The sequence below is a fragment of the Oncorhynchus masou genome, unplaced genomic scaffold, assembly GCF_036934945.1.
Source record: "Oncorhynchus masou masou isolate Uvic2021 unplaced genomic scaffold, UVic_Omas_1.1 unplaced_scaffold_659, whole genome shotgun sequence".
Taxonomy (NCBI): domain Eukaryota; kingdom Metazoa; phylum Chordata; class Actinopteri; order Salmoniformes; family Salmonidae; genus Oncorhynchus; species Oncorhynchus masou.
The window spans coordinates 229,187-253,554 of NW_027013031.1; the positions used below are offsets into that span (position 1 = coordinate 229,187).

A 24,368-nucleotide genomic window follows, 5' to 3' on the forward strand; every position below is an offset into this window, starting at 1 on the left:
GATCACGTCTCTGTGTCTCACGGTACTGTGTTGTCCTCTTCAGATCACGTCTCATGGTACTGTGTTGACCTCTTCAGATCACGTCTCACGGTACTGTGTTGTCCTCTTCAGATCACGTCTCACGGTACTCTGTTGTCCTCTTCAGATCACGTCTCTGTGTCTCACGGTACTGTGTTGTCCTCTTCAGATCACATCTCACGGTACTGTGTTGACCTCTTTAGATCACGTCTCACGGTACTGTGTTGTCCTCTTCAGATCACGTCTCACGGTACTGTGTTGTCCTCTTCAGATCACGTCTCTGTGTCTCACGGTACTGTGTTGACCTCTTCAGATCACGTCTCACGGTACTGTGTTGTCCTCTTCAGATCACGTCTCACAGTACTGTGTTGTCCTCTTCAGATCACGTCTCACGGTACTGTGTTGACCTCTTCAGATCACGTCTCTGTGTCTCACGGTACTGTGTTGTCCTCTTCAGATCACGTCTCACGGTACTGTGTTGTCCTCTTCAGATCACGTCTCACGGTACTGTGTTGACCTCTTCAGATCACGTCTCTGTGTCTCACGGTACTGTGTTGTCCTCTTCAGATCACGTCTCACGGTACTGTGTTGTCCTCTTCAGATCACGTCTCACGGTACTGTGTTGTCCTCTTCAGATCACGTCTCACGGTACTGTGTTATCCTCTTCAGATCACGTCTCTGTGTCTCACGGTACTGTGTTGACCTCTTCAGATCACATCTCACGGTACTGTGTTGTCCTCTTCAGATCACGTCTCTGTGTCTCACGGTACTGTGTTGACCTCTTCAGATCACGTCTCACGGTACTGTGTTGACATCTTCAGATCACGTCTCTGTGTCTCACGGTACTGTGTTGACCTCTTCAGATCATGTCTCTGTGTCTCACGGTACTGTGTTGTCCTCTTCAGATCACGTCTCACGTTACTGTGTTGTCCTCTTCAGATCACGTCTCTTTGACTCACGGTACTGTGTTGACGTCTTCAGATCACGTCTCACGGTACTGTGTTGTCCTCTTCAGATCACGTCTCACGGTACTGTGTTGACCTCTTCAGATCACGTCTCACGGTACTGTGTTGACCTCTTCAGATCACGTCTCTGTGTCTCATCACGTCTCTGTGTCTCACGGTACTGTGTTGTCCTCTTCAGATCACGTCTCTTTGTCTCACGGTACTGTGTTGACGTCTTCAGATCACGTCTCACGGTACTGTGTTGTCGTCTTCAGATCACGTCTCACGGTACTGTGTTGACCTCTTCAGATCACGTCTCACGGTACTGTGTTGACATCTTCAGATCACGTCTCACGGTACTGTCTTGACCTCTTCAGATCACGTCTCACGGTACTCTGTTGTCCTCTTCAGATCACGTCTCTGTGTCTCACGGTACTGTGTTGTCCTCTTCAGATCACGTCTCACGGTACTGTGTTGACCTCTTCAGATCACGTCTCTGTGTCTCACGGTACTGTGTTGTCCTCTTCAGATCACGTCTCACGGTACTGTGTTGTCCTCTTCAGATCACGTCTCACGGTACTGTGTTGTCTTCTTCAGATCACGTCTCTGTGTCTCACGGTACTGTGTTGACCTCTTCAGATCACGTCTCACGTTACTGTGTTGACCTCTTCAGATCACGTCTCTGTGTCTCACGGTACTGTGTTGACCTCTTTAGATCACGTCTCACGGTACTGTGTTGACCTCTTCAGATCACGTCTCTGTGTGTGTCTCACGGTACTGTGTCTGTGTGTGTCTCACGGTACTGTGTGTGTGGTGCCTCCAGGTGGAGGGTTGGGGGCAGAGGGCTATGAGCCAACACCCCAGGAGAAAGCTCTGCTCAGGGACGAGTTCATGACTCAGATGTACCAACGCTTCCTGGACGGACACGACAAAGACTTTAACTACAGGTTAGTAGCTGGCTGACCAACTGGGGAGACGAACCAGGGAGACTAACCGGGCTGACCAACTGGGGAGACTAACCGGGCTGACCAACCAGGGAGACTAACCGGGCTGACCAACTGGGGAGACTAACCGGGCTGACCAACTGGGGAGACTAACCGGGCTGACCAACTGGGGAGACTAACCGGGCTGACCAACCGGGGAGACTAACCGGGCTGACCAACTGGGGAGACTAACCGGGCTGACCAACTGGGGAGACTAACCGGGCTGACCAACCGGGGAGACTAACCGGGCTGACCAACCGGGGAGACTAACCGGGCTGACCAACCGGGGAGACTAACCGGGCTGACTAACTGGGGAGACTAACCGGGCTGACCAACTGGGGAGACTAACCGGGCTGACCAACTGGGGAGACTAACCGGGCTGACCAACTGGGGAGACTAACCAGGCTGACCAACCGGGGAGACTAACCGGGCTGACCAACTGGGGAGACTAACCGGGCTGACCAACTGGGGAGACTAACCGGGCTGACCAACTGGGGAGACTAACCGGGCTGACCAACTGGGGAGACTAACCGGCTGACCAACTGGGGAGACTAACCGGGCTGACCAACTGGGGAGACTAACCGGGCTGACCAACTGGGGAGACTAACCGGCTGACCAACTGGGGAGACTAACCGGGCTGACCAACTGGGGAGACTAACCGGGCTGACCAACTGGGGAGACTAACCGGGCTGACCAACCGGGGAGACTAACCGGGCTGACCAACTGGGGAGACTAACCGGGCTGACCAACTGGGGAGACTAACCGGGCTGACCAACTGTGGAGACTAACCGGGCTGACCAACCGGGGAGACTAACCGGGGAGACTAACCGGGCTGGCCAACCGGGGAGACTAACCGGGCTGGCCAACCGGGGAGACTAACCGGGCTGGCCAACCGGGAGACTAACCGGGCTGGCCAACCGGGGAGACTAACCGGGCTGGCCAACCGGGAGACTAACCGGGCTGACCAACCGGGAGACTAACCGGGCTGACCAACCGGGAGACTAACCGGGCTGACCAACCGGGGAGACTAACCGGGCTGGCCAACCGGGGAGACTAACCGGGCTGGCCAACCGGGGAGACTAACCGGGCTGACCAACCGGGAGACTAACCGGGCTGACCAACCGGGGAGACTAACCGGGCTGACCAACCGGGAGACTAACCGGGCTGACCAACCGGGAGACTAACCGGGCTGACCAACCGGGGAGACTAACCGGGCTGACCAATCGGGAGACTAACCGGGCTGACCAACCGGGAGACTAACCGGGCTGACCAACTGGGGAGACTAACCGGGCTGACCAACTGGGGAGACTAACCGGGCTGACCAACTGGGGAGACTAACCGGGCTGACCAACTGGGGAGACTAACCGGCTGACCAACCGGGGAGACTAACCGGCTGACCAACCGGGGAGACTAACCGGGCTGACCAACCGGGGAGACTAACCGGGGAGACTAACCGGGCTGACCAACTGGGGAGACTAACCGGGCTGACCAACTGGGGGGACTAACCGGGCTGACCAACTGGGGAGACTAACCGGGCTGACCAACCGGGGAGACTAACCGGGCTGACCAACCGGGAGACTAACCGGGCTGACCAACCGGGAGACTAACCGGGCTGACCAACCGGGGAGACTAACCGGGCTGACCAACCGGGGAGACTAACCGGGCTGACCAACCGGGGAGACTAACCGGGCTGACCAACCGGGAGACTAACCGGCTGACCAACCGGGGAGACTAACCGGGCTGACCAACCGGGGGAGACTAACCGGCTGACCAACCGGGGAGACTAACCGGGCTGACCAACCGGGAGACTAACCGGCTGACCAACCGGGAGACTAACCGGGCTGACCAACCGGGGGAGACTAACCGGGGAGACCAACCGGGCTGACCAACTGGGGAGACTAACCGGCTGACCAACTGGGGAGACTAACCGGGCTGACCAACCGGGAGACTAACCGGGCTGACCAACCGGGAGACTAACCGGGCTGACCAACCGGGGAGACTAACCGGGCTGACCAACCGGGAGACTAACCGGGCTGACCAACCGGGAGACTAACCGGGCTGACCAACCGGGGAGACTAACCGGGCTGACCAACCGGGAGACTAACCGGGCTGACCAACCGGGAGACTAACCGGGCTGACCAACCGTGAGACTAACCGGGCTGACCAACCGGGAGACTAACCGGGCTGACCAACTGGGGAGACTAACCGGGCTGACCAACCGGGGAGACTAACCGGGAGACTAACCGGGAGACTAACCGGGCTGACCAACCGGGGAGACTAACCGGGCTGACCAACTGGGGGGACTAACCGGGCTGACCAACTGGGGAGACTAACCGGGCTGACCAACTGGGGAGACTAACCGGCTGACCAACTGGGGAGACTAACCGGGCTGACCAACTGGGGAGACTAACCGGGCTGACCAACTGGGGAGACTAACCGGGCTGACCAACTGGGGAGACTAACCGGGCTGACCAACTGGGGAGACTAACCGGGCTGACCAACTGGGGAGACTAACCGGGCTGACCAACTGGGGAGACTAACCGGCTGACCAACTGGGGAGACTAACCGGGCTGACCAACTGGGGAGACTAACCGGGCTGACCAACTGGGGAGACTAACCGGGCTGACCAACTGGGGGACTAACCGGGCTGACCAACTGGGGGGACTAACCGGGCTGACCAACCGGGGAGACTAACCGGGCTGACCAACCGGGGAGACTAACCGGGCTGACCAACCGGGAGACTAACCGGGCTGACCAACCGGGAGACTAACCGGGCTGACCAACCGGTGAGACTAACCGGGCTGACCAACCGGGGAGACTAACCGGGCTGACCAACTGGGGAGACTAACCGGGCTGACCAACTGGGGAGACTAACCGGGCTGACCAACCGGGAGACTAACCGGGCTGACCAACCGGGGAGACTAACCGGGCTGACCAACCGGGGAGACTAACCGGGCTGACCAACCGGGGAGACTAACCGGGCTGACCAACCGGGGAGACTAACCGGGGAGACTAACCGGGGAGACTAACCGGGCTGACCAACCGGGGGGACTAACCGGGCTGACCAACCGGGGGGACTAACCGGGCTGACCAACCGGGAGACTAACCGGGCTGACCAACCGGGAGACTAACCGGGCTGACCAACCGGGGAGACTAACCGGGCTGACCAACTGGGGAGACTAACCGGGCTGACCAACTGGGGAGACTAACCGGGCTGACCAACTGGGGAGACTAACCGGGCTGACCAACTGGGGAGACTAACCGGGCTGACCAACTGGGGAGACTAACCGGGCTGACCAACTGGGGAGACTAACCGGGCTGACCAACTGGGGAGACTAACCGGGCTGACCAACTGGGGAGACTAACCGGGCTGACCAACTGGGGAGACTAACCGGGCTGACCAACTGGGGAGACTAACCGGGCTGACCAACTGGGGAGACTAACCGGGCTGACCAACTGGGGAGACTAACCGGGCTGACCAACTGGGGAGACTAACCGGGCTGACCAACTGGGGAGACTAACCGGGCTGACCAACTGGGGAGACTAACCGGGCTGACCAACTGGGGAGACTAACCGGGCTGACCAACTGGGGAGACTAACCGGGCTGACCAACTGGGGAGACTAACCGGGCTGACCAACTGGGGAGACTAACCGGGCTGACCAACTGGGGAGACCAACCGGGGAGACCAACCGGGGAGACTAACCGGGCTGACCAACTGGGGAGACTAACCGGGGAGACTAACCGGGCTGACCAACCGGGGAGACTAACCGGGCTGACCAACTGGGGAGACTAACCGGGAGACTAACCGGGCTGACCAACTGGGGAGACTAACCGGGCTGACCAACTGGGGAGACTAACCGGGCTGACCAACTGGGGAGACTAACCGGGGAGACTAACCGGGCTGACCAACCGGGGAGACTAACCGGGCTGACCAACTGGGGAGACTAACCGGGCTGACCAACTGGGGAGACTAACCGGGCTGACCAACTGGGGAGACTAACCGGGCTGACCAACTGGGGAGACTAACCGGGCTGACCAACTGGGGAGACTAACCGGGCTGACCAACTGGGGAGACTAACCGGGCTGACCAACTGGGGAGACTAACCGGGCTGACCAACTGGGGAGACTAACCGGGCTGACCAACTGGGGAGACTAACCGGGCTGACCAACTGGGGAGACTAACCGGGCTGACCAACTGGGGAGACTAACCGGGCTGACCAACTGGGGAGACTAACCGGGCTGACCAACTGGGGAGACTAACCGGGCTGACCAACTGGGGAGACCAACCGGGAGACCAACCGGGGAGACTAACCGGGCTGACCAACTGGGGAGACTAACCGGGGAGACTAACCGGGCTGACCAACTGGGGAGACTAACCGGGCTGACCAACTGGGGAGACTAACCGGGAGACTAACCGGGCTGACCAACTGGGGAGACTAACCGGGCTGACCAACTGGGGAGACTAACCGGGCTGACCAACTGGGGAGACTAACCGGGGAGACTAACCGGGCTGACCAACCGGGGAGACTAACCGGGCTGACCAACTGGGGAGACTAACCGGGCTGACCAACTGGGGAGACTAACCGGGCTGACCAACCGGGGAGACTAACCGGGGAGACTAACCGGGCTGACCAACTGGGGAGACTAACCGGGCTGACCAACTGGGGGGACTAACCGGGCTGACCAACTGGGGAGAGACCAACTGGGGGACTAACCGGGCTGACCAACCGGGGAGACTAACCGGGCTGACCAACCTGGGGAGACTAACCGGGCTGACCAACCGGGAGACTAACCGGCTGACCAACCGGGGAGACTAACCGGGCTGACCAACCGGGGAGACTAACCGGGCTGACCAACCGGGGAGACTAACCGGGCTGACCAACTGGGGAGACTAACCGGGCTGACCAACCGGGGAGACTAACCGGGCTGACCAACCGGGGAGACTAACCGGGCTGACCAACCGGGGAGACTAACCGGGCTGACCAACCGGGGAGACTAACCGGGCTGACCAACCGGGAGACTAACCGGGCTGACCAACCGGGAGACTAACCGGCTGGAGACTAACCGGGCTGACCAACCGGGAGACTAACCGGGGAGACCAACCGGGCTGACCAACTGGGGAGACTAACCGGGCTGACCAACTGGGGAGACTAACCGGGCTGACCAACCGGGAGACTAACCGGGCTGACCAACCGGGAGACTAACCGGGCTGACCAACCGGGAGACTAACCGGGCTGACCAACCGGGGAGACTAACCGGGCTGACCAACCGGGGAGACTGACCAACCGGGGCAACCGGGCTGACTGAACCGGGGAGACTAACCGGGCTGACCAACCGGGGAGACTAACCGGGCTGACCAACCGGGGAGACTAACCGGGCTGACCAACCGGGGAGACTAACCGGGGAGACCAACCGGGGAGACTAACCGGGCTGACCAACCGGGGAGACTAACCGGGCTGACCAACTGGGGAGACTAACCGGGCTGACCAACTGGGGAGACTAACCGGGCTGACCAACTGGGGAGACTAACCGGGCTGACCAACTGGGGAGACTAACCGGGCTGACCAACTGGGGAGACTAACCGGGCTGACCAACTGGGGAGACTAACCGGGCTGACCAACTGGGGAGACTAACCGGGCTGACCAACTGGGGAGACTAACCGGGCTGACCAACTGGGGAGACTAACCGGGCTGACCAACTGGGGAGACTAACCGGGCTGACCAACTGGGGAGACTAACCGGGCTGACCAACTGGGGAGACTAACCGGGCTGACCAACTGGGGGGACTAACCGGGCTGACCAACTGGGGGGACTAACCGGGCTGACCAACTGGGGAGACTAACCGGGCTGACCAACCGGGGAGACTAACCGGGCTGACCAACCGGGGAGACTAACCGGGCTGACCAACCGGTGAGACTAACCGGGCTGACCAACCGGGGAGACTAACCGGGCTGACCAACTGGGGAGACTAACCGGGCTGACCAACTGGGGAGACTAACCGGGCTGACCAACTGGGGAGACTAACCGGGCTGACCAACTGGGGAGACTAACCGGGCTGACCAACCGGGAGACTAACCGGGCTGACCAACCGGGGAGACTAACCGGGCTGACCAACCGGGGAGACTAACCGGGGAGACTAACCGGGGAGACTAACCGGGCTGACCAACCGGGGGGACCAACCGGGGGGACTAACCGGGCTGACCAACCGGGGGGACTAACCGGGCTGACCAACCGGGGAGACTAACCGGGCTGACCAACCGGGGAGACTAACCGGGCTGACCAACCGGGGAGACTAACCGGGCTGACCAACTGGGGAGACTAACCGGGCTGACCAACTGGGGAGACTAACCGGGCTGACCAACTGGGGAGACTAACCGGGCTGACCAACTGGGGAGACTAACCGGGCTGACCAACTGGGGAGACTAACCGGGCTGACCAACTGGGGAGACTAACCGGGCTGACCAACTGGGGAGACTAACCGGGCTGACCAACTGGGGAGACTAACCGGGCTGACCAACTGGGGAGACTAACCGGGCTGACCAACTGGGGAGACTAACCGGGCTGACCAACTGGGGAGACTAACCGGGCTGACCAACTGGGGAGACTAACCGGGCTGACCAACTGGGGAGACTAACCGGGCTGACCAACTGGGGAGACTAACCGGGCTGACCAACTGGGGAGACTAACCGGGCTGACCAACTGGGGAGACTAACCGGGCTGACCAACTGGGGAGACTAACCGGGCTGACCAACTGGGGAGACTAACCGGGCTGACCAACTGGGGAGACTAACCGGGCTGACCAACTGGGGAGACTAACCGGGCTGACCAACTGGGGAGACCAACCGGGGAGACCAACCGGGGAGACTAACCGGGCTGACCAACTGGGGAGACTAACCGGGGAGACTAACCGGGCTGACCAACTGGGGAGACTAACCGGGCTGACCAACTGGGGAGACTAACCGGGGAGACTAACCGGGCTGACCAACTGGGGAGACTAACCGGGCTGACCAACTGGGGAGACTAACCGGGCTGACCAACTGGGGAGACTAACCGGGGAGACTAACCGGGCTGACCAACCGGGGAGACTAACCGGGCTGACCAACTGGGGAGACTAACCGGGCTGACCAACTGGGGAGACTAACCGGGCTGACCAACTGGGGAGACTAACCGGGGAGACCAACTGGGGAGACTAACCGGGCTGACCAACTGGGGAGACTAACCGGGCTGACCAACTGGGGAGACTAACCGGGCTGACCAACTGGGGAGACTAACCGGGCTGACCAACTGGGGAGACTAACCGGGCTGACCAACTGGGGAGACCAACCGGGGAGACCAACTGGGGAGACTAACCGGGCTGACCAACTGGGGAGACTAACCGGGGAGACTAACCGGGCTGACCAACTGGGGAGACTAACCGGGCTGACCAACTGGGGAGACTAACCGGGGAGACTGGGGAGACTAACCGGGCTGACCAACTGGGGAGACTAACCGGGCTGACCAACTGGGGAGACTAACCGGGCTGACCAACTGGGGAGACTAACCGGGCTGACCATCCGGGGAGACTAACCGGGCTGACCAACTGGGGAGACTAACCGGGCTGACCAACCGGGGAGACTAACCGGGCTGACCAACCGGGGAGACTAACCGGGCTGACCAACCGGGAGACTAACCGGGCTGACCAACCGGGGAGACTAACCGGGCTGACCAACCGGGAGACTAACCGGCTGACCAACCGGGGAGACTAACCGGGCTGACCAACCGGGGAGACTAACCGGGCTGACCAACCGGGAGAGACCAACCGGGGGACTAACCGGGCTGACCAACCGGGAGACTAACCGGGCTGACCAACCGGGGAGACTAACCGGGCTGACCAACCGGGGAGACTAACCGGGCTGACCAACCGGGGAGACTAACCGGGCTGACCAACCGGGGAGACTAACCGGGGAGACTAACCGGGCTGACCAACCGGGGAGACTAACCGGGCTGACCAACCGGGGAGACTAACCGGGCTGACCAACTGGGGAGACTAACCGGGCTGACCAACCGGGGAGACTAACCGGGCTGACCAACCGGGGAGACTAACCGGGCTGACCAACCGGGGAGACTAACCGGGCTGACCAACCGGGAGACTAACCGGGCTGACCAACCGGGGAGACTAACCGGGCTGACCAACTGGGGAGACTAACCGGGCTGACCAACCGGGGAGACTAACCGGGCTGACCAACCGGGGAGACTAACCGGGCTGACCAACCGGTGAGACTAACCGGGCTGACCAACCGGGGAGACTGGGGAGACTAACCGGGCTGACCAACTGGGGGGACTAACCGGGCTGACCAACTGGGGAGACTAACCGGGCTGACCAACTGGGGAGACTAACCGGGCTGACCAACTGGGGAGACTAACCGGGCTGACCAACTGGGGAGACTAACCGGGCTGACCAACTGGGGAGACTAACCGGGCTGACCAACTGGGGAGACTAACCGGGCTGACCAACTGGGGAGACTAACCGGGCTGACCAACTGGGGAGACTAACCGGGCTGACCAACTGGGGAGACTAACCGGGCTGACCAACTGGGGAGACTAACCGGGCTGACCAACTGGGGAGACTAACCGGGCTGACCAACTGGGGAGACTAACCGGCTGACCAACTGGGGAGACTAACCGGACCAACCGGGGGAGACTAACCGGGCTGACCAACTGGGGAGACTAACCGGGCTGACCAACTGGGGAGACTAACCGGGGAGACCAACTGGGGAGACTAACCGGGAGACCAACTGGGCTGACCAACTGGGGAGACTAACCGGGCTGACCAACTGGGGAGACTAACCGGGCTGACCAACTGGGGAGACTAACCGGGAGACTAACTGGGGAGACCAACTGGGGAGACTAACCGGGCTGACCAACTGGGGAGACTAACCGGGCTGACCAACTGGGGAGACTAACCGGGCTGACCAACTGGGGAGACTAACCGGGCTGACCAACTGGGGAGACTAACCGGGCTGACCAACTGGGGAGACTAAGACTAACTGGGGAGACTAACCGGGCTGACCAACTGGGGAGACTAACCGGGCTGACCAACTGGGGAGACTAACCGGGCTGACCAACTGGGACCAACTGGGGAGACTAACCGGGCTGACCAACTGGGGAGACTAACCGGGCTGACCAACTGGGGAGACTAACCGGGCTGACCAACTGGGGAGACTAACTGACCAACTGGGGGGAGACTAACCGGGCTGGCCAACCGGGGAGACTAACCGGGCTGACCAACCGGGGAGACTAACCGGGCTGACCAACTGGGGAGACTAACCGGGCTGACCAACTGGGGAGACTAACCGGGCTGACCAACTGGGGAGACTAACCGGGCTGGCCAACCGGGGAGACTAACCGGGCTGACCAACTGGGGAGACTAACCGGGCTGGCCAACCGGGGAGACTAACCGGGCTGACCAACTGGGGAGACTAACCGGGCTGACCAACTGGGGAGACTAACCGGGCTGACCAACTGGGGAGGGGAGACTAACCGGGCTGACCAACTGGGGAGACTAACCGGGCTGACCAACCGGGGGAGACTAACCTGGGGAGACTAACCGGGCTGACCAACTGGGGAGACTAACCGGGCTGACCAACTGGGGAGACTAACCGGGCTGACCAACTGGGGAGACTAACCGGGCTGACCAACTGGGGAGACTAACCGGGCTGACCAACTGGGGAGACTAACCGGGCTGACCAACTGGGGAGACTAACCGGGCTGACCAACTGGGGAGACTAACCGGGCTGACCAACTGGGGAGACTAACCGGGCTGACCAACCAACCGGGCTGACCAACTGGGGAGACTAACCGGGCTGACCAACCTGGGGAGACTAACCGGGCTGACCAACTGGGGAGACTAACCGGGCTGACCAACTGGGGAGACTAACCGGGCTGACCAACTGGGGAGACTAACCGGGCTGACCAACTGGGGAGACTAACCGGGCTGACCAACTGGGGAGACTAACCGGGCTGACCAACTGGGGAGACTAACCGGGCTGACCAACTGGGGAGACTAACCGGGCTGACCAACTGGGGAGACTAACCGGGCTGACCAACTGGGGGGAGACTAACCGGGCTGACCAACTGGGAGACTAACCGGGCTGACCAACTGGGGAGACTAACTGGGGAGGGCTGACCAACTGGGGAGACTAACCGGGCTGACCAACTGGGGAGACTAACCGGGAGACGGGCTGACCAACTGGGGAGACTAACCGGGCTGACCAACTGGGGAGACTAACCGGGCTGACCAACTGGGGAGACTAACCGGGCTGACCAACTGGGGAGACTAACCGGGCTGACCAACTGGGGAGACTAACCGGGCTGACCAACTGGGGAGACTAACCGGGCTGGCCAACCGGGGAGACTAACCGGGCTGACCAACTGGGGAGACTAACCGGCTGACCAACTGGGGAGACTAACCGGGCTGACCAACTGGGGAGACTAACCGGGCTGACCAACTGGGGAGACTAACCGGGCTGACCAACTGGGGAGACTAACCGGCTGACCAACTGGGGAGACTAACCGGGCTGACCAACCTGGGGAGACTAAACCGGGCTGACCAACTGGGGAGACTAACCGGGCTGACCAACTGGGGAGACTAACCGGGCTGACCAACTGGGGAGACTAACCGGGCTGACCAACTGGGGAGACTAACCGGGCTGACCAACTGGGGAGACTAACCGGGCTGACCAACTGGGGAGACTAACCGGGCTGACCAACCGGGGAGACTAACCGGGCTGACCAACTGGGGAGACTAACCGGGCTGACCAACTGGGGAGACTAACCGGGCTGACCAACTGGGGAGACTAACCGGGCTGACCAACTGGGGAGACTAACCGGGCTGACCAACTGGGGAGACTAACCGGCTGACCAACTGGGGAGACTAACCAACCAACTGGGGAGACTAACCGGGCTGAGACTAACCGGGCTGACCAACTGGGGAGACTAACCGGGCTGACCAACTGGGGAGACTAACCGGGCTGACCAACTGGGGAGACTAACCGGGCTGACCAACTGGGGAGACTAACCGGGGGACTAACTGACCAACTGGGGAGACTAACCGGGCTGACCAACTGGGGAGACTAACCGGGCTGACCAACTGGGGAGACTAACCGGGCTGACCAACCGGGAGACTAACCGGGCTGACCAACTGGGGAGACTAACCGGGCTGACCAACTGGGGAGACTAACCGGCTGACCAACCGGGAGACTAACCGGGCTGACCAACCGGGGAGACTAACCGGGCTGACCAACTGGGGAGACTAACCGGGCTGACCAACTGGGGAGACTAACCGGCTGACCAACTGGGGAGACTAACCGGGCTGACCAACTGGGGAGACTAACCGGGCTGACCAACTGGGGAGACTAACCGGGCTGACCAACTGGGGAGACTAACCGGGCTGACCAACTGGGGAGACTAACCGGGCTGACCAACTGGGGCTGACCAACCGGGAGACTAACCGGGCTGACCAACTGGGGAGACTAACCGGGCTGACCAACTGGGGAGACTAACCGGGCTGACCAACTGGGGAGACTAACCGGGCTGACCAACTGGGGGCTGACCAACTGGGGAGACTAACCGGGCTGACCAACTGGGGAGACTAACCGGAGCTGACCAACTGGGGAGACTAACCGGGCTGACCAACCGGGAGACTAACCGGGCTGACCAACTGGGGAGACTAACCGGGCTGACCAACCTGGGGAGACTAACCGGGCTGACCAACTGGGGGAGACTAACCGGGCTGACCAACTGGGGAGACTAACCGGGCTGACCAACCGGGAGACTAACCGGGCTGACCAACTGGGGAGACTAACCGGGCTGACCAACCGGGCTGAACTGGGGAGACTAACCGGGCTGACCAACTGGGGAGACTAACCGGGCTGACCAACTGGGGAGACTAACCGGGCTGACCAACTGGGGAGACTAACTGGGGAGGCTGACCAACTGGGGAGACTAACCGGGGGAGACCAACCGGGAGACTAACCGGGCTGACCAACTGGGGAGACTAACCGGGGAGACGGGAACCGGGCTGACCAACTGGGGAGACTAACCGGGCTGACCAACCGGGCTGACCAACTGGGGAGACTAACCGGGCTGACCAACTGGGGAGACTAACCGGGCAGACCAACTGGGCAGACTAACCGGGCTGACCAACTGGGGAGACCGGGCTGACCAACTGGGGAGACTAACCGGGCTGACCAACTGGGGAGACTAACCGGGCTGACCAACTGGGGAGACTAACCGGGCTGACCAACTGGGGAGACTAACCGGGCTGACCAACTGGGGAGACTAACCGGGGAGACCAACTGGGGAGACTAACCGGGCTGACCAACTGGGGAGACTAACCGGGCTGACCAACTGGGGAGACTAACCGGGCTGACCAACTGGGGAGACTAACCGGGCTGACCAACTGGGGAGACTAAACCAACTGGGGAGACTAACCGGGCTGACCAACTGGGGAGACTAACCGGGCTGACCAACTGGGGAGACTAACCGGCTGACCAACTGGGGAGACTAACCGGGCTGACCAACTGGGGAGACTAACCGGGGAGACTAACCGGGCTGACCAACTGGGGAGACTAACCGGGCTGACCAACTGGGGAGACTAACCGGGCTGACCAACTGGGGAGACTAACCGGGCTGACCAACTGGGGAGACTAACCGGGCTGACCAACTGGGGAGACTAACCGGGCTGACCAACTGGGGAGACTAACCGGGCTGACCAACTGGGGAGACTAACCGGGCTGACCAACTGGGGAGACTAACCGGGCTGACCAACTGGGGAGACTAACCGGGCTGACCAACTGGGGAGACTAACCGGGCTGACCAACTGGGGAACTGGGGAGACTGGGGAGAACCGGGCTGACCAACTGGGGAGACTAACCGGGCTGACCAACTGGGGAGACTAACCGGGCTGACCAACTGGGGGAGACTGGGGAACCGGGCTGACCAACTGGGGAGACTAACCGGGCTGACCAACTGGGGAGACTAACCGGGCTGACCAACTGGGGAGACTAACCGGGCTGACCAACTGGGGAGACTAACCGGGCTGACCAACTAACCGGGGGGAGACTAACCGGGCTGACCAACTGGGGAGACTAACCGGGCTGACCAACTGGGGAGACTAACTGGGGAGGGGAGACCAACTGGGGAGACTAACCGGGCTGACCAACCAACTGGGGAGACTAACCGGGCTGACCAACTGGGGAGACTAACCGGGCTGACCAACTGGGGAGACTAACCGGGGAGACTAACCGGGCTGACCAACTGGGGAGACTAACCGGGCTGACCAACTGGGGAGACTAACCGGGCTGGCCAACCGGGGAGTCTAACCGGGCTGACCAACTGGGGAGACCAACCGGGGAGACTAACCGGGCTGACCAACTGGGGAGACTAACCGGGCTGACCAACTGGGGAGACTAACCGGGCTGACCAACTGGGGAGACTAACCGGGCTGACCAACTGGGGAGACTAACCGGGCTGACCAACTGGGGAGACTAACCGGGCTGACCAACTGGGGAGACTAACCGGGCTGACCAACTGGGGAGACTAACCGGGCTGACCAACTGGGGAGACTAACCGGGCTGACCAACTGGGGAGACTAACCGGGCTGACCAACCGGGAGACTAACCGGGCTGACCAACTGGGGAGACTAACCGGGCTGACCAACTGGGGAGACTAACCGGGCTGACCAACTGGGGAGACTAACCGGGCTGACCAACTGGGGAGACTAACCGGGCTGACCAACTGGGGAGACTAACCGGGCTGACCAACTGGGGAGACTAACCGGGCTGACCAACTGGGGAGACTAACCGGGCTGACCAACTGGGGAGACTAACCGGGCTGACCAACTGGGGAGACTAACCGGGCTGACCAACTGGGGAGACTAACCGGGCTGACCAACTGGGGAGACTAACCGGGCTGACTAACTGGGGAGACTAACCGGGCTGACCAACTGGGGAGACTAACCGGGCTGACCAACTGGGGAGACTAACCGGGCTGACCAACTGGGGAGACTAACCGGGCTGACCAACTGGGGAGACTAACCGGGGAGACTAACCGGGGAGACTAACCGGGCTGACCAACTGGGGAGACTAACCGGGCTGACCAACCGGGGAGACTAACCGGGCTGACCAACTGGGGAGACTAACCGGGCTGACCAACTGGGGAGACTAACCGGGCTGACCAACTGGGGAGACTAACCGGGCTGACCAACTGGGGAGACTAACCGGGCTGACCAACCGGGGAGACTAACCGGGCTGACCAACTGGGGAGACTAACCGGGGAGACTAACCGGGCTGACCAACTGGGGAGACTAACCGGGCTGACCAACTGGGGAGACTAACCGGGCTGACCAACTGGGGAGACTGACCAACTGGGGAGACTAACCGGGCTGACCAACTGGGGAGACTAACCGGGCTGACCAACTGGGGAGACTAACCGGGCTGACCAACTGGGGAGACTAACCGGGCTGACCAACTGGGGAGACTAACCGGGCTGACCAACTGGGGAGACTAACCGGGCTGACCAACTGGGGAGACTAACCGGGCTGACCAACTGGGGAGACTAACCGGGCTGACCAACTGGGGAGACTAACCGGGCTGACCAACTGGGGAGACTAACCGGGCTGACCAACTGGGGAGACTAACCGGGGACCAACTGGGGAGACTAACCGGGCTGACCAACTGGGGAGGGCTGGCCAACTGGGGAGACTAACCGGGCTGGGCTGACCAACTGGGGAGACTAACCGGGCTGACCAACTGGGGAGACTAACCGGGCTGACCAACTGGGGAGACTAACCGGGCTGACCAACTGGGGAGACTAACCGGGCTGACCAACTGGGGAGACTAACCGGGCTGACCAACTGGGGAGACTAACCGGGCTGACCAACCGGGGAGACTAACCGGGCTGACCAACTGGGGAGACTAACCGGGCTGAGACCAACTGGGGAGACTGGGGAGACTAACCGGGCTGACCAACTGGGGAGACTAACCGGGCTGACCAACCGGGGAGACTAACCGGGCTGACCAACCGGGGAGACTAACCGGGCTGACCAACTGGGGAGACTAACCGGGCTGACCAACTGGGGAGACTAACCGGGGAGACCAACTAGCTGTGTGTTGTAGTGGACAGACTGAACTACTGTACTAGCTGTGTGTTGTAGTGGACAGACTGAACTACTGTACTAGCTGTGTGTGTTGTAGTGAAGTGGACAGACTGAACTACTGTACTAGCTGTGTGTTGTAGTGGACAGACTGAACTACTGTACTAGCTGTGTGTGTTGTAGTGGACTGACTGAACTACTGTACTAGCTGTTTATGTTGTAGTGAAGTGGACAGACTGAACTACTGTACGAGCTGTGTGTGTTGTAGTGGACCGACTGAACTACTGTACTAGCTGTGTGTGTTGTAGTGAAGTGGACAGACTGAACTACTGTACTAGCTGTGTGTGTTGTAGTGGACAGACTGAACTACTGTACGAGCTGTGTGTGTTGTAGTGGACAGACTGAACTACTGTACGAGCTGTGTGTGTTGTAGTGGACAAACTGAACTACTGTACTAGCTGTGTGTGTTGTAGTGAAGTGGACAGACTGAACTACTGTACTAGCTGTGTATGTTGTAGTGGACAGACTGAACTACTGTACGAGCTGTGTGTGTTGTAGTGGACCGACTGAACTACTGTACTAGCTGTGTGTGTTGTAGTGGACAGACTGAACTACTGTACGAGCTGTGTGTGTTGTAGTGGACAGACTGAACTACTGTACGAGCTGTGTGTGTTGTTGTGGACAGACTGAACTACTGTACTAGCTGTGTGTGTTGTAGTGAAGTGGACAGACTGAACTACTGTACGAGCTGTGTGTGTTGTAGTGGACAGACTGAACTACTGTACGAGCTGTGTGTGTTGTAGTGGACAGACTGAACTACTGTACGAGCTGTGTGTGTTGTAGTGGACAGACTGAACTACTGTACGAGCTGTGTATGTTGTAGTGGACAGACTGAACTACTGTACTAGCTGTGTGTGTTGTAGTGAAGTGGACAGACTGAACTACTGTACTAGCTGTGTGTGTTGTAGTGGACAGACTGAACTACTGTACTAGCTGTGGGTAGTGAAGTGGACAGACTGAACTACTGTACTAGCTGTGTGTGTTGTAGTGAAGTGGACAGACTGAACTACTGTACTAGCTGTGTGTTGTAGTGAAGTGGACAGACTGAACTACTGTACGAGCTGTGTGTGTTGTAGGGGACAGACTGAACTACTGTACTAGCTGTGTGTGTTGTAGTGGACAGACTGAACTACTGTACTAGCTGTGTGTTGTTGTGTAGGGGACAGACTGAACTACTGTACTAGCTGTGTGTTGTAGTGGACAGACTGAACTACTGTACTAGCTGTGTGTGTTGTAGTGGACAGACTGAACTACTGTACTAGCTGTGTGTTGTTGTGTAGGGGACAGACTGAACTACTGTATTAGCTGTGTGTGTTGTAGGGGACAGACTGAACTACTGTACTAGCTGTGTGTTGTAGTGGACAGACTGAACTACTGTACTAGCTGTGTGTGTTGTAGTGGACAGACTGAACTACTGTACTAGCTGTGTGTTGTTGTGTAGGGGACAGACTGAACTACTGTACTAGCTGTGTGTGTTGTAGGGGACAGACTGAACTACTGTACTAGCTGTGTATGTTGTAGGGGACAGACTGAACTACTGTACTAGCTGTGTGTGTTGTTGTGTAGGGGACAGACTGAACTACTGTATTAGCTGTGTGTGTTGTAGGGGACAGACTGAACTACTGTACTAGCTGTGTGTGTTGTAGGGGACAGACTGAACTACTGTACTAGCTGTGTGTTGTAGTGGACAGACTGAACTACTGTACTAGCTGTGTGTGTTGTAGTGGACAGACTGAACTACTGTACTAGCTGTGTGTGTTGTAGTGAAGTGGACAGACTGAACTACTGTACTAGCTGTGTGTTGTAGTGGACAGACTGAACTACTGTACTAGCTGTGTGTGTTGTAGTGGACAGACTGAACTACTGTACTAGCTGTGTGTTGTAGTGAAGTGGACAGACTGAACTACTGTACTAGCTGTGTGTGTTGTAGTGGACAGACTGAACTACTGTACTAGCTGTGTGTTGTTGTGTAGGGGACAGACTGAACTACTGTACGAGCTGTTTGTGTTGTAGTGAAGTGGACAGACTGAACTACTGTACGAGCTGTTTGTGTTGTAGTGAAGTGGACGGGAACCCCGACTACGACAACCTGGACATCGTCAACAGAGATGCAGAGGAGAAGTATTTCGATGAGGATGAAAAGGAGGAGGAGCAAGAGGAGGACATGACTATAGATGTGTCATGACAGCAGCTGTCATTGGACTGTAAATATAATAACTTCTGTAATAACTATACTATGTAATGTTTCTACTCTGTTTATTCTCCTCACATTCATTTAATATTCAGTTTGCATGGATAGCAATAAATCATGTGTGTTTACGTACGTTGTTAGTCAGTTGAATTATTTCTTACTAGTTCCTGATTGGACTGAAATACTCCACACCTGCTGACAACACTGGACACTGATGTTGTTCTGAATGAGTCAGAGAGCAGAGAAATGAGTCAGCAACTCAATGAAGAGTTAGTATTTATGAATGAGTCAGAGAGCTGATTGGAAATGAGTCAGCAACTCAATGAAGAGTTAGTATTTATGAATGAGTCAGAGCTGATTGGAAATGAGTCAGCAACTCAATGAAGAGTTAGTATTTATGAATGAGTCAGAGAGCTGATTGGAAATGAGTCAGCAACTCAATGAAGAGTTAGTATTTCTGAATGAATCAGAGAGCAGAGAAATGAGTCAGCAACTCAATGAAGAGTTAGTATTTCTGAATGAGTCAGAGCTGATTGGAAATGAGTCAGAGAGCTGATTGTAGTATTTCAAGAGGCTGAAAACAGGTGGATTTTGGGTTCCAGGAGTGAAATCAGTTATTTTAATTTCAGAGGGATTTTTCCCGTTCCATTTCCATTAATGGGGGAGAACACAGCCAGGGATTGAATTTCAACTAGCTAATGAATCCTGTAAATTAAGAGTGCTCATGATTGCCCCAACCATGTAATACCGCTCTTATGGTTCACTAGACCAGTTTTATATTTAAGCAATAAGGCACGAGGTGGTGTGATGTATGGCCAATATACCACGACTAAGGGTTGTCCTTAGGCACGACACATCGCAGAGTACCTGGACACAGAGCCTTAGCCGTGGTATATTGGCCATATATCACACCACCTCGTGCCTTATTACTTTTATAAACTGGTTATCAAATCAAATGTATTTATATAGCCCTTCGTACATCAGCTGATATCTCAGTGCTGTACAGAAACCCAGCCTAAAACCCCAACAGCAAGCAATGCAGGTGTAGAAGCACAGTGGCTAGGAAAAACTCCCTAGAAAGGCCAAAACCTAGGAAGAAACCTAGAGAGGAACCAGGCTATGTGGGGTGGCCAGTCCTCTTCTGGCTGTGCTGGGTGGAGATTATAACAGAACATGGCCAAGATGTTCAAATGTTCATAAATGACCAGCATGGTCAAATAATAATAAGGCAGAACAGTTGAAACTGGAGCAGCAGCACGGCCAGGTGGACTGGGGACAGCAAGGAGTCATCATGTCAGGTAGTCCAACCCAAGGGGGGGCGCCAACCCAGAACGGAAGATCACATCAGTGACTCAACCCACTCAAGTGACGCACCCCTCCCAGGGACTGCATGGAAAAGCTCCAGTAAGCCAGTGTCTCAGCCCCTGTAATAGGGTTAGAGGCAGAGAATCCCAGTGGAGAGAGGGGAACCAGCCAGGCAGAGACAGCAAGGGCGGTTTGTTGCTCCAGAGCCTTTCCGTTCACCTTCCCACTCCTGGGCCAGACGACACTCAATCATATGACCCACTGAAGAGATGAGTCTTCAGTAAAGACTTAAAGGTTGGGACCGAGTTTATCAACGTAATTAGAGCAGTAAAATTAAATGTTTTGTCATACCTGTGGTATACCACGGCTTTCAGCCAATCAGCATCCAGGAGCCAAACTACCCGGTTTATAATGGGCAGATTCGATGAGGCTGAGGTAAAGACCCATCACGCCATCAGGTGAAAGCAGGGAGGGAGAAGCACCCTTCTCAAATCAAACAGTAATCTGTGCTGCTCTGTCATTTTGTCAACGAGGCAGCATGGTGCATTGACCAGAAACATCTCTTTTCCATTAAATTAATGTTAGTATCTTTTATTTTTCATTGGGAAGGCAGATTAGTGTTTAGCAAAAATGACTGGAGTTATTTATTTTATTTCACCTTTATTTAACCAGGCCAGTTGAGAACAAGTTCTCATTTACAACTGCAACCTGGCCAAGATAAAGCAAAGTCTCATATCTCCCTCTAACTTTAAGCATCAGCTGCCAGAGCAGCTTACCGATCATTGCACCTGTCCATAGCCCATCTGTAAATAGCCCATCCAACTACCTCATATTGTTATTTATTTTTTCATTGCACCAGCTGCTGCCTGTTATATAATGTATTGTTTTATCTTTAGTTTAATATGTAAGTGCTTTAATGTGTTTGGACCTCAGGAAGAGTAGCTGCTGCCTTGGCAGGAACTAATGGGGATCCATAATAAACCCCAGGAAGAGTAGCTGCTGCCTTGGCAGGAACTAATGGGGATCCATAATAAACCCCAGGAAGAGTAGCTGCTGCCTTGGCAGGAACTAATGGGGATCCATTATAAACCCCAGGAAGAGTAGCTGCTGCCTTGGCAGGAACTAATGGGGATCCATAATAAACCCCAGGAAGGGTAGCTGCTGCCTTGGCAGGAACTAATGGGGATCCATTATAAACCCCAGGAAGAGTAGCTGCTGCCTTGGCAGGAACTAATGGGGATCCATAATAAACCCCAGGAAGAGTAGCTGCTGCCTTGGCAGGAACTAATGGGGATCCATTATAAACCCCAGGAAGAGTAGCTGCTGCCTTGGCAGGAGCTAATGGGGATCCATAATAAACCCCAGGAAGAGCAGCTGCTGCCTTGGCAGGAACTAATGGGGATCCATAATAAACCCCAGGAAGAGTAGCTGCTGCCTTGGCAGGAGCTAATGGGGATCCATAATAAATACAAATCTGCATCCTGGTTTATAATGAAGCAATAAGGCCTGGAGGAGGTGTGGGGATCCATTATAACCCGGCCCGCAGGTAATGTGGAAGGCCTGGAAGCAGCCCTGAGCCGTGGTATATTGGCCATATTTCACAACCCCGTGGTGCCGTATTGGTTTTATAGACTGGTTTACAACGTATGCTTTGAACTGGGGCAGAAGGAACCCTCAAAGGGAAGCCCAGCGCGACTCTGACACAAAAGCATATTCAAGTGGATGAGTCAATATTCACGCTTATAAACGTCTATAGACTAGACAGACCAGCCTGGTCTCTCAGACTAGACAGACCAGCCTGATGTCTCAGACTAGACAGACCAGCCTGATCTCTCAGACTAGACAGACCAGCCTGGTCTCTCAGACTAGACAGACCAGCCTGATCTCAGACTAGACAGACCAGCCTGCAGCCTGATCTCTCAGACTAGACAGACCAGCCTGATGTCTCAGACTAGACAGACCAGCCTGATCTCTGACTAGACAGACCAGCCTGATGTCTCAGACTAGACAGACCAGCCTGATCTCTCAGACTAGACAGACCAGCCTGATCTCAGACTAGACAGACCAGCCTGATGTCTCTGACTAGACAGACCAGCCTGGACTCTCAGACTAGACAGACCAGCCTGATCTCTCAGACAAGACAGACCAGCCTGGACTCTCAGACTAGACAGACCAGCCTGATCTCTCAGACTAGACAGACCAGCCTGATCTCTCAGACTAGACAGACCAGCCTGGTCTCTCAGACTAGACAGACCAGCCTGGTCTCTCAGACTAGACAGACCAGCCTGGTCTCTCAGACAAGACAGACCACCCTGATCTCTCTGACTAGACAGACCAGCCTGGACTCTCAGACTAGACAGACCAGCCTGGTCTCTCAGACAAGACAGACCAGCCTGGTCTCTCAGACTAGACAGACCAGCCTGGTCTCTCAGACTAGACAGACCAGCCTGGTCTCTCAGACTAGACAGACCAGCCTGGTCTCTCAGACTAGACAGACCACCCTGATCTCTCAGACTAGACAGACCAGCCTGGTTAAGTTTGGTGGGGTTGCATAAGACAAAGGTTACTTCAGAGGGTAGTGCGTACGGCCAAATACATCACTGGGGCAAAGCTGCCTGCCATCCAGGACCTCTACACCAGGCAGTGTCAGAGGAAGGCCCTAAAAATTGTCAAAGACCCCAGTCAAACACTGTTCTCTCTACTACCGCATGGCAAGCGGTACCGGAGTGCCAAGTCTAGGACAAAAAGGCTTCTCAACAGTTTTTACCCCCAAGCCATAAGACTCCTGAACAGGTAACCAATGGTTACCCGACCTATTTACATTGTGTGTGTCCCCCTCTTGTATGCTGCTGCTACTCTCTGTTTATCTTATATGCACAGTCACTTTAACGATACCTACATGTACATACTTTTGACCTCCTTTACATGTTAGCTAAAGGCATCTCCTTTACATGTTAGCTAAAGGCATCTCCTTTACATGTTAGCTAAAGGCATCTCCTTTACATGTTAGCTAAAGGCATCTCTTTACATGTTAGCTAAAGGCATCTCCTTTACATGTTAGCTAAAGGCATCTCCTTTACATGTTAGCTAAAGGCATCTCCTTTACATGTTAGCTAAAGGCATCTCCTTTACATGTTAGCTTAAGGCATCTCCTTTACATGTTAGCTTAAGGCATCTCCTTTACATGTTAGCTAAAGGCATCTCCATTACATGTTAGCTAAAGGCATCTCCTTTACATGTTAGCTAAAGGCATCTCCTTTACGTTAGCTAAAGGCATCTCCATTACATGTTAGCTAAAGGCATCTCCTTTACATGTTAGCTAAAGGCATCTCCTTTACATGTTAGCTAAAGGCATCTCCTTTACGTTAGCTAAAGGCGTCTCCTTTACATGTTAGCTAAAGGCATCTCCTTTACATGTTAGCTAAAGGCATCTCCTTTACGTTAGCTAAAGGCATCTCCATTACATGTTAGCTAAAGGCATCTCCTTTACATTAGCTAAAGGCATCTCCATTACATGTTAGCTAAAGGCATCTCCTTTACATGTTAGCTAAAGGCATCTCCTTTACATGTTAGCTAAAGGCATCTCCTTTACATGTTAGCTAAAGGCATCTCCTTTACGTTAGCTAAAGGCATCTCCTTTACATGTTAGCTAAAGGCATCTCCTTTACATGTTAGCTAAAGGCATCTCCTTTACATGTTAGCTAAAGGCATCTCCTTTACATGTTAGCTAAAGG

At 56.4% G+C, this 24,368-nt stretch overlaps 1 protein-coding gene across 1 annotated transcript in view; it reads left to right on the top strand.

Moving 5' to 3' along the window:
• Positions 1–19,461, top strand: part of LOC135536739 (coiled-coil domain-containing protein 97-like) — a 33,783-nt gene extending 14,322 nt beyond the window's left edge. Inside the window, exons 5-6 of the mRNA XM_064962991.1 lie at positions 1,786–1,909; positions 19,197–19,461. Of these exons, the coding sequence (XP_064819063.1) occupies positions 1,786–1,909; positions 19,197–19,323 (251 nt within the window). The 3' untranslated portion in view covers positions 19,324–19,461. The remainder of the gene's footprint in view (positions 1–1,785; positions 1,910–19,196) is intronic.
• Positions 19,462–24,368: the final 4,907 nt, after the last annotated feature.